This window comes from Glandiceps talaboti, chromosome 5 (genome assembly GCF_964340395.1).
Source record: "Glandiceps talaboti chromosome 5, keGlaTala1.1, whole genome shotgun sequence".
In the NCBI taxonomy this organism is placed as follows: domain Eukaryota; kingdom Metazoa; phylum Hemichordata; class Enteropneusta; family Spengelidae; genus Glandiceps; species Glandiceps talaboti.
The window spans coordinates 19349835-19361976 of NC_135553.1; the positions used below are offsets into that span (position 1 = coordinate 19349835).

The following is a 12142-nucleotide window of genomic DNA, read 5'->3' on the forward strand; positions in this document are numbered from 1 at the left end:
TTAGTTACACTCATACGAAAACGGACATCAAAACATCAACAACAAAAACAAAACCAACACAGTTAGTATTTCAAATTCATGTACAATGATGTTTATGTATCTGATTCACATAAATACAAGCGTCTATCGTTTTCAAAATAAGATTTACTCTCCAAATGGACTGATAAATAGAAGAGGGGAAGATATACAAATACCTTGAAGGCATGAACTGTTGAAATAGTACAAAGTTTATGAATGTACAGAATGGGACAATATACATTGTAGCTATTGGTTTGGAAATTTGGTCAAATAATAATTGTAAACCATTTCAAATAAAAGAGTTTAAAAGGGGAAAAAAATAAGCCGATAAATGTAGTATATTTGGTCAATTTATGTGACATGGTATTTGTAAACACAAAATTGACAAAATAAAAAAACCCCGTAGATCTAACTATAGAAGAAAAAATAAGACCGACAATATTTATATCAGTAATTACTATTTTAAATTTTGCTTCGTTTCATTTTTTACTCATACCATACTTAACAAACCTTTTAAAAACCAAAAGGGGTTATATTATACTATAACAAAATAATGTCGAAAAGGTTAATTCACATTGATTAAAAGAATATACAAAAGAGAAGTACCACTTCAACATAAATATAATATCGTGGGATGTGGTACGATTAGAAATTAGACATGATCATGTCTCGCCTTGCTGAACGGCCGGTAGGTGCCATGGAAGGTATGGTCGTATCATCCTGGTCTTACAAATCTGAGTGTTTGGGGGCTAAACTTTGTGTGTATCTAGTCCACTTGTCACGTCCAATCCTATGGAGAAGAGATAAAAAACAAGACATCGTGGTTGTTAATTTAGGACTTCTGTATCATCTTATGCAGTATTTACTTGCGTTTCCGATTTTGAAGAAGTCGAGCTCAGTTTAATACATAATTAATTAACTTTTAGTAAGAGATACATTCTTAATATATATGGTTCAACTTATTTAGCAAACACTGTTTTAATTATGTTTCGTCTAGTTCTTATACGACGCACGATCATCTCCTCTCCAGTCTGAAACTAAAATCACGTGGGGACGCGATATCGTCATCATGTTTATATGAACGCAGTTGGGGGGGGGAGGGGTAGCACAGATTTTTGTGCTATAATAATGACTTTCCCTATTCGTGAGTGAAGATGATTGTAGTAATCGTAACGCGCTGTATAGGAACTAGACTAAGTTATGTATGGCACTTGACGCGTTCATACAGTATCACGTGTTTATGAACGCAGTCGGGGGTGGCACATTTTTTGTGTGCTAGAATAATGAATTTCCCTATATGTGTATCGTATAGGAACTAGACTAAGTTAGGTGTGGCGCTTGACGCGCTCATACATGTATCATATGTGTAACTACTCGTATTTCAGCTGTACTGCATTCAATGATGATGCTACTGGCGTTTTTTGTTAATTTGTTTTTTTAACACCCCCCCCCCACCCCCGTATCAATCAGAATCATCACTTATTTTCTTGAAGCCTGTTTTAACACTTTATGCAGTGGAGAAAAGAGTAAAGAAAATTGTTCTTACTTGTTGGCCTGGGAATTTTCCATACACACATTTGTCTGTTCGGTTGATATCCAGTTAGTTAGAAGGACTTCTTCACCGTCGCATAGATGGCATTGGCCAGTCCAACTTGTTGTTTCTTCACCATGGTTACGAACAACGGAGAAACCGAAGGTTGGGAACAACGCGGTAATGTCATGGTATCCGACTAGCATGACCAGATCTGTGTAAAAGAATAAAGACATCAGATTATATTAGAGTGATTATACCATGCACAAGCCAAAAATATGGAGTATATACTCTGGTCCTTCTACGTCACGACAACGCGCGTCCACGTCACGACAACGCGTGTTCACGTAGCTGGTTTGGTTGTGTTCAGAAAATATGACTCCAAACGTTCAAAATGGCCATTACTTTCTCCGATTTTTCTTTGATATTACTGGCGCTGGTATAATTATGTTGTTCTCCAATATTTGTATTCATTCAGCCGGAAAATACTCGTGACCTGAAGGTTATCACGACGAAACGAATCCGCAAAGATTATGAACTCTTACAAACTAAAGGGAATCTCACCGGATAGTGGTTTTGACTTTAAAGATGACAAAAATTACCGTCAGAATTTCTCTGACAGCATATTTAATATTTGCAACTGGAGTACTTTCATATAGTAACACTAAGGCATGTATACTAACCCACGTTGTAGCCAATGAAACGTTCAAAAGCGGTGTGGTATTCTCCGAGGATCATTCCATTCGAGGTCTTTTCCAGTTTGATTTGATTACCCAAAGCATTGTACCAAGTACCCACAATATCACAATACAGTTCTAGAAATGACAAAAAAACATACAAAATATTGAATAAGTACAACAAATACATGCAACTCGCAATTGAATGGCTGAACGCTTTTTTTTAATGTTATATTTTGACTTCGGTGGCTGGTTTAAATATTTGCTGGCTGTTCCTTCTTTGAAATCTGACATGTTTTCCCTTCTAACTATACAAATAAATTTCATGTGGATCTGCTTCTAAAATACTACACGGAAAATGAAAATATGTCATTCTCGGGCACTAGTTTCAAATCACCTGAAAAAACGGTTTAAACCGTTTTCTCTATATATATCTCAAATGCTTAGATTTGAATGCCTGATGGCCCAAGCAGTGTCTAGTAATGTACATAGTAGTAGTAGTGGTGGTGGTGGTGGTGATATAACAGATCTCGTATAAATTCTGTAGACATTTTACGGTTTCATTAATTCAAATAAAACTTCTTGAAATGCCCGGCAGAGGTGCGAAACTATCTGAAGTTTAAAGCCGTTATGTACTAACTCTGAAATACACAATTGAATCTCTCACCAAGTTCATTATCGGGGTATTAGAATTATACGCTTTTTCAGGCGTGAATATGATATCATTGCTCAATCAAGGTTAGGTCTAAACGTCGCGTTCGATTCTAATTTCAGGTTCCAAAGTAACTAATTTTTTTTTCTAATCTGATACAATTTTGATTCTGAAGCTATTCTGTAAGGTTCATCTTACTTGTTTCACATAGGGTTCCAGTGAATTCTGGGGTGCACACACAAACGAAGCCATTTGGTCGGTCTTCGCATGATCCTCCATTTTGACATGGTAAACTTGCGCATTCGTTGATGTCTGAAAGTTTAAAAGTAAGAGAGAGAAGTGGACATATTTAGTCAATGTTTCACATTGATGGTGATATTCTATCAGAATGAAAAACAAAATTCAATGAGTGATAGTGATAAAAAACCAACACGAAAAGATGTTTAAAAAAAACAGCAGCGGTGAGCATGGTGTCAAAGGTCACTGAAATTACATCACTAAAACGAGTCGAACCATGAGTAAATCATATCACCTCAAAGGGAAACAGTAGGGCTTTACTAAGTACCTTCTGATTTGTATCAGCATCCACTAGAGAACGAGGCAGAACTTGAGTAAACACGGAACTCTGTTCCTAGTCATGTAATTTATTTATGGGGCTTTTACGTATACTTCAGTGCAATGAGGTAAGGATTTACACTAGTTTTGCTTCGAGATAAACATTGTTATCATGTTCGTGATTTTATTTTCTGAATCAGTGATTCCCAACTTATTAACTGTTAAATACATTTTTATTTCACGACCATCTTCAATTTCCAAACGGCATTATTGACAAAGGCTATCTATGACAAAATAATGCTTCTGGGACAAACGTTCCTGTAAATCAACGTTCTCAGAATCGTAAGTTTTCAACTTGCCATATGAAAGCCTGCTCCCGGTGCTTTTGAAACATTAAATATAAGTCGGGGCGCCACCGTCTTATTTTCACTGACCCCAGTAATATTTCACTTCCCCCGTAGTGTTAAAGCACAATTACTAGTCGGCGGCCATATTGGATTCTAAAATGGCTAAATTTGGACTCAATTTTGACGTTTATTAAAAAAAGTTGTAAGGTGACTCATCATTCTCTTTCTTGTTTTGAAGTGAGAATGGTTTTGAGTTTTCTTGATCAAAGTAACAGAGAAAGTTTGAACATTTTATTTCCGATGATAGTATGTGACTGAAAATCACTATTTAGGTTCTATATAAGATGCTTTTGTCTCAGTCAAAAGACTTACCGATTTCACAGTTGATTCCACCGTAACCCGGTTGACATATGCAGTAATAGGTACCATCACCTCGGTTAGAACACACTCCTGCATTTCGGCAGGGGTCACTAGTGCATGGGTTCATGTCTGTTGATGTAAAGGGCAGTTCATTAGTATAAGTAAGCTGTGAGTCTGTTTGATACAATAATCACCTGGCAAGCCACGGAACATCAAGATGGTTAAGCTTACATCGAGTGGAGAAAACTTGAACAAAAAATACCCCCACTTGCTGTCAGAATACAATTCGTTCATTAATCGAGACAGTAAAACAAATTATCAGAGACGTTTCTCTTGCGTTTTCAAAATGTGCCAAAAGTTGTTGTCACACATTTTACTTTGAAGACCAAACGTGAAACTCTGAGTAATGACTTATTACATCCTTATTCTTTTGAAATAAGTCTATATATATTATACCCGACGGGGGCCGGGTACAAAACTTAACGATGATATTGGTCATGACAAGCTGTCTCTTGTTAAGCCTCCTTGCTGGTCATTTTGATCATATGGACATACGTACCGATTTCACAGTGAATGCCAGACCATCCAGGTGCGCATGTGCAGGTGTAGAAGTTGACTCCGTCATTGCAAGTTCCGCCATTCAGACAGGGACCGCTGGCACAATCATCGATGTCTGTATAGAATGGTAAATATCTCATTAATAGAGTTGTGAGGTCATCATTTGGTTATCTGGCAAACTATTTATAATATATCACCATAGACTCTCCACCCAGTGGGTGGAAGGGTCTATGATATCACCAAATACCTTAACCACCCTTTACACAGTCGCACCAGTAATGACATGCAGATTTGCGCCAATAGCATTTAACATTTCAAAGCTGAAACAAAGGTTTTATAACCTCTACGCATATGCCACGCGAGTTATCATGCGGAGCATCGCGCCACGATGAAAAACACGCAGACAAGCAGTTCCTGATGAGTCTTGCTCCCGAAGTGTATATGTCAGGTAGAACTTCCGCTGATCTTGTACCTATAGAAGGAAGGACGATGGAAGGGAAGAAAGGATATAGAGAGGGATGGATAGTGAGAGGGAGGGAGGGGGGAAAGACTACTTACTGATTTCACAATTAGTACCGGCGAATCCCAATTTACAGGTACACAAGTAGCCATTGATAAGGTTGCTACAATATCCTCCGTTTTGACAAGGATTACTTGCACATTCATTAATATCTACAAGTAAAAATACGTATTTGGTAAAGTGTTAGACATGAAAAAATTGAATTTTTTCAATCGAGTGTATGTTAGGGTTTTAGGCTTAAGTTATTTTGCATCTAAGCAGGTTGCTCACTTCTCGCGGCATGATAGTAGACACGTGGTTCAAGGTGATACTATTTTTTCATGTTTTATATTTTCATTCTGTAGTGATGATATTGTCGATTTTTATATGTACAAATGTAATTTCTTAACAGATTTAAAAAACTTACCTATTTGACAGTTAACACCGGTATAACCAGCTGGGCAGATACAACTATATTGGTTGATACCATTGACACAGGTTCCGCCATTCTGACAAGGTGCACTGCTACATTCGTTGATGTCTAAGACAGTAAAATACAAATTATCACTACTACATATACTAGTAGTTCGATTCTCGGGCCAAGTACGAGTTCAACCGGAAGAAGTCTGACATAATTTTCAATTCTGCCAACACAATGATGTAGACTAGAGCATAGCTTGTTACCCAGAAGGCAATATTAAATTTGTATATCATTTACATGTACATTTGCATTTGTTATTGGTAAGGCACACATTTTCAGTGTACTTTGATTTTAACATAGACCCTACACCAACTTTAGGGTCTATGATTTTAACTATCAATTTTGATTTAAAAATTCTTGCGCTGGGAATTTCTCCCCGCAAATGTCGTTTTATGCAGACGAATACACGTGTACATCATCATAAGCACACTTTCTACAGAAATCCATGTTTACATCAACATGTACTGTATGGTACATTTTATACATTAAATAGTACAAATGATGATTTTACCTCTTTCGCAAAGAGTGCCTTCGTAACCAGGAAGACATTCACATGAAAATCCATTGACATTGTCGGTACAAGTGGCTCCGTTCTGACAGGGAAGGCTAGCACATTCGTTGATTTCTGCAAAATAATGCACAACATTATATAGGGGTTGCCAAAGGTTGTCTACAAAGGGGCAAAAAAACGTGATAAAACAAACATTCAAGCAATACATCAACAAAAGCAGTATAACAACAGAGAAAATAAGTATTTCATTTTAAACAGAGATCTGCGGTAATGTGTTCTCCCATATGAAGGAAAGACAGATCTAATCTGAAAACACAACATATACAACGACCCACACTGTAACTGCAGCACATGTCCGTCATGAATATGTAATTACTGTGTTTGTGTTCAGACATGACGCTGTTTACACACGTCTTCAAACATCTAGTTAGAGAAATGAATATCTACTGCAATAGTCCACATAGGTGTCAAGACAAATAAGGTACTATCTCACATCTCTAGAGACCTTATTCAAATTTTAGCTTCCATTGGTTCATGTTCCAGGACGCTCATAATTATGCATAACCTATCGTTATCTCAGGAAGCTCATTTACCATGCGTGACTTGTCGTAATTTAATTATTGTAATGACCAAAGTGTTGGAGATTTGAGAGACTAAGTTTTTAGTCGAGGGGCTGTGAGCATCTGTCTCACCTGGCTCCGGTTTTGAGTGAGACCGTAAGCCAGAACTCAGGGCCGGGCTATCATCGTTTCTATATGCTATTTATCTTCCATTACACCTGTCTGATGCTTTGATATATATATAATGTCCATAGTGCAGTAACTTACCAATTTCACAGAGCGTGCTGGTATACCCAGGAAGACAAATACAAACGAAGCCATTCACTTGATCCTGACATTGGGCGCCATTCTGACATGGGTCGCTAGCACACTCGTCGATATCTGAAACGTGTAAAAGCAAGGTAACGAGTTAAGAAGTGTGGTCAATGATTTCTTCATCTGTAGCATGTGAGATTTATAGCACAAACACATTCGGAAGAAAAGTCCTAGGCAGAGAAGGATGTATGTTTTCAAATTTGGTCGTTTACTGGAGTCTGATTTACTTATACAGGTGGCCTTCAAGGGGGGTGGGGGATAACTAATAAGTGCAAGTTGCAAGAAAGGGTTTATTGAATCAGACACATGAGAATGAGACTAAGTTACCTATTTCACAGTTCTGGCCGAAATATCCAGCTCTGCAGATGCAAATGTAGCCGTTGACTGCATCCTGGCACGTACCACCATTTAGACAAGGGCTACTGGCACATTCATCGATATCTAAGGTTGGGAAAAAAACACAGTTTAAGATACAAAGACAACTCGTGTGTATGGTAATATGAAAAAGTTAATGAGTAACACTGCACAACAGAAGCAACCAACATGTTAATATCAACATAGAACGTTCCAGGGCAAACCAGGTGGGGTTACATTGGAACTACGTTCTACGGCACACCAGGTGGGAGGGGGGGGGGAAGATTTCTGTCACGCAAAGTTTGACAAACGCACATATATAAAAAGCAAGCAAGCAAGCAAGCAAGCAAGCAAGCAAACAAACAAACAAACAAACAAACAAACAAACAACACACAAGATTCCCTAGACGCCTCTATTCCTACGACCCTTTCTGTGATAAATGACAGGACTTAACCCAGGAGATATTTATCCAGTTTGTCAACCTGTAAAAGAATCACGGGGTCTGTGCAGATATATTCTGAAAGCCTGGGCCTAGTGACGTAAAGAGAACAAAACAAGTGATCATGAGGCAATCAATAATCAATGGATGAAAAAGGTCAAATGCACACACAACATACAAAAACAACCTTATTCAACGGAACACCAGTCATGCAATAAATTTAGTGAGGGAAAGAATCTTATCAGCACCACTGTTTTACCCACGTGCATGTGGCTTATTAGAAGTTGTGTATTATTCAACATTGATTTATATATTAAAATATGTAGATAAGTTTACAGGAATGTTATAAACTAAACCCTAGAGTTCAAAAATCAAAATGACTTTGTTTTTTCGTTGGCACACTTGATGGAAATGTCTTATTTTCCAAGTTAAAGAGCATAGTGTGGTCCCAATGTAATGATATTTGGTAGTATGTTGTTGTCAGCATCATTCAGACGTTCATGAAACATAACGTGATAACATGACAAAAGGACGTTTACAAACAATAAATATGTTCAAACATAAAATAGACTGGTCAAATTAATTAGAACTTATCAATATACAATTAGAACAGACAATTCAGGATTAGTTTTTTTTTTTCAACTGGACATTTTTGACATTGTTTTGCTCACTTTCTTCACAATGAACTCCTTCGTATCCTGCTTGGCATACACATGTGTAGCCATTGACTTCATCAACGCATGTACCGTCATTTTGACACGGGCTACTGTCACATTCATCAATTTCTAAAGCGAAGAAAGATTAGAGATGTTTTTTTAAAAAGATAAATTGTCATAATTATGAGTTTGAAATACAGTTGTATCATTCATTCATTCATTAGCATGATTTGATAGATATTACTGGTTGTCATGGCAATCACGGTATGGTAAATACTGTTAAGTGGCAAGCTTTAAGATGATTTAGTTATTAGAGACCGTCGTGCATTGTGTGGTTGGTTACTCTCTATTAATAATGGTGTAGTGCTGCATGCTCACGTTTGCATTGCAAATTTGGTACCAGAGAGCGAGTTTGTGTAATAAGTTCGTGTGTGTAACACCCAACAGAATCGATCGATCATGCCATCATCCTTTAACTTAAATTGATAATTTTCCGTCGCTATTCCATCAGGTCCCATCTCACGCCGACGCAGTGATAAAGTCGCCTCTTGCAATCATTCAGAATACATTGGTATAAAAAGGATGACAATTCCAAATAAAGTGTAGTTGCATTGTTACCTATTTCGCAGTGAACTCCTCTAAAACCTGGTGAACATTCACATGTATAGCCGTTGACTTCATCGACACAACTGCCACCATTCTGACAGGGGGCGCTAACACACTCGTTGATATCTGTCAAATTATAAAACATATTAGACAATTAACGTCTCTCTATTTCATTGGAACCAGATATGTTCTTTACACTCTGTTTTTCCAATCTGATGTGGTGAATATGACTTTAATTACCTCAATTCCATTCCTTTATAATCGTCTGTTTAAGATTTTGTTCTTCAGGAAGTGATTCCATTCTCTTCCCAACAAACAAAATCGAAAACCAGATTTTAATCAGACTGTGTGTTTTCCGTGTTTTCCAAGAACAATAACTATCTATGAGCGAAAATGTCACCAATATTGTAGTGTGAACCGCATAAATAGATTGAAGACCTCGGGAAATTAAAAATGCCTTGTTTATGTTAAAGTGACCATATGGATGAGGAATGGATATCTACTTTGGATTTTTAATTTATAAATCAATTTTACCACGCCTTCTTACTTGGAAAATCAATATGAAACAACATACCCCAAACACTTTTTTGTAACTCAATAAATTGCAGAAGATTGATAAATATGTAACTTCTTTGTTATTGTACGTACAATAACATACTTTTCACACACGTTTGAGCTTTATGCACTGAAATTGAGTTACAAACACAGACTTAGTCTATGTTGTTTCACATTGATTTTCAAGTAGGAAGCCATGATAAAACTGTTTTGTAAATTAAAAATCAAAAGTAAATACTCAATCCTCATCCATATGACAACTTTAAGACTTATGGGAATAAATAGTGTAAAATTATTATCACCTGTTTCGCACAGAACTCCTGTGTATCCTGGTATACATTGGCATTCGAAACCGTTGACATTGTCAATACATGCGGCTCCGTTCAGGCATGGATCGCTCGAACATTCATCTCTATCTATGAAATACAGAAAAAATAGGAAAAAATGAATGAATGAACAAACAAACATAAGAAAGAAAGAAAAAGAATGAATTAATTAATGAATATGTTCAGATTCAAAGCTGTTTTGAGTTTTAAGGTCCTGGTGTAGTTGTAGTAGTATGAAATGATAATATTTGGGCTATAATAATAATTTTTACCTGTTTCACAATGAACACCATAGTAACCAGGGACACATATACAAGAGTAGCCATTCACAGCATCTACGCATGTGCCACCGTTCAAACATGGCGCGCTCCCACATTCATTAATATCTGCAACAAAGGTTAAAGGTTAGTCACATATATGAAGATCTTTCTATCCTTTGTTTTGTATATGAAGAATGTTTTTGATGGCCACTCTTCCTGTCTATGACATCAAATATGTCGTGTTGTATCATATTCACATGTGTTTTTTGTTCGGTCATTTTTAGCAGATCTATTACAGGGGAAAGCAGGCATGTAATCGATCGATCGATCAGTCAATTACATGCCTTCTTGCCCCTATGGTTTTATTGCAATTATATTGAAAGTGAACTAATAAAATAAAAAAATAAAAACATCAAAATGGCAGACAGTGTAAAACCAACCTGTTTCACAGAATGTTCCTGTGTACCCTGGTACACATACACAAACGTATCCATTAACTTGGTCAACACAGTTTCCTCCATTTTGACATGGGTCACTGGCACACTCATCAATATCTGAAACAAAAAACGAAATTTTTCAGTACTTTGATTTAGGGACACGTGAATGGTGGAATTATTCAATATGACTTCACTATTTACTCCTCTTGTTACACACCTTAGAACATACCATTGACCTAATAACGAGTTGTTTGTTTCAAATATGCCCTTTTAGTATTCCCCCTCCAAACCCCCCAAGCAGCAGCAGCAACGACAACAACAACAACAACAACAACAACAACAACAACAACAACAACAACAAACAATGAAATCGTTACCAACCTATTCCACAATGTACTCCTGTATATCCGGGTACACAGTTACATGTATAGCCGTTGACATTATCAACACACGCACCACCATTCTGACAGGGGTCACTAGCACACTCGTCGATGTCTAATGAAAGAAGGTACAGAACAAGAAATTTAATAAGTTAAATAGTACTATTATTTGTCAAAAAGTCACACAATTGTACAACTAGCCGGTACTCGAAGACTGTGCCATATATTTTTGATCAAATATCATCAGGTTGTTTCAACGTTATCCGGGACAATTGACAATCATACCAATATATCTCACCTGTCTCGCACAGAGTTCCTGTGTATCCTGGTGCACATTGACATACGTAACCATTGACATTATCGACACATGTGGCTCCGTTCTGGCATGGATCACTGGAACATTCATCTCTGTCTACAAAGCAAATACATATGTGGTCAATCACTCGTTTGCATGTTTTTATCTCCCACAAGGGGACGTTATGTTATGATTCTGTCTGTCTGTCTGTCTGTCTGTCTGTCTGTCTGTCTGTCCATATGTATGTATGTATGTATGTCTGTCTGTCTGTCTGTCTGTATGTATGTATGTATGTATGTATGTATGTATGTATGTATGTATGTATGTATGTATAATGAACAACAATTATTCATTTGCATAATTGATGGTTTTTAGTAAGTAGGCTATATTAATCACTTATGTGCCCAGAAATAATAATATATATGGAATCACTATGGTCATCTGTCAATTAGAAATCGGGATCATACCATAGTGAGTGTTATATTCAAATAATCTTTTGCCACATGGAAATATTAGCAGAGGCAATCCTTTTTCCTGCACTGTACATGTATTAACACAATAGTTCACACAATTATCAATAAAAGGTTAAATAACTACCTGTTTCACAGTGAACGCCATAGTAACCAGGGACACATATACAAGTGTAGCCATTCACAGCATCTACGCATGTGCCACCGTTCAAACATGGCGAGCTTGCACATTCATCAATATCTGCAACAAAGGTTACAGGTTAAAGGTTAGTCACATATATTAAGATCTTTCTGTCCTT

The 12142-nt window shown here is 37.0% G+C and overlaps 1 protein-coding gene across 1 annotated transcript in view; it reads right to left on the bottom strand.

The window, feature by feature from the left end:
* Positions 1–744: 744 nt before the first annotated feature.
* LOC144435455 (uncharacterized) overlaps positions 745–12142 on the bottom strand; it is an 84395-nt gene continuing 72997 nt past the window's right edge. The window contains exons 55-70 of the mRNA XM_078124049.1: positions 11971–12084; positions 11080–11193; positions 10702–10815; positions 10274–10387; positions 9978–10091; positions 9133–9246; positions 8530–8643; positions 7392–7505; positions 7017–7130; positions 6190–6303; positions 5625–5738; positions 5257–5370; positions 4153–4269; positions 2233–2364; positions 1565–1763; positions 745–808 (exon numbers count right to left, since the gene is read on the bottom strand). Coding sequence (XP_077980175.1) covers positions 745–808; positions 1565–1763; positions 2233–2364; positions 4153–4269; positions 5257–5370; positions 5625–5738; positions 6190–6303; positions 7017–7130; positions 7392–7505; positions 8530–8643; positions 9133–9246; positions 9978–10091; positions 10274–10387; positions 10702–10815; positions 11080–11193; positions 11971–12084 — 1880 coding nt within the window. The remainder of the gene's footprint in view (positions 809–1564; positions 1764–2232; positions 2365–4152; positions 4270–5256; positions 5371–5624; positions 5739–6189; positions 6304–7016; positions 7131–7391; positions 7506–8529; positions 8644–9132; positions 9247–9977; positions 10092–10273; positions 10388–10701; positions 10816–11079; positions 11194–11970; positions 12085–12142) is intronic.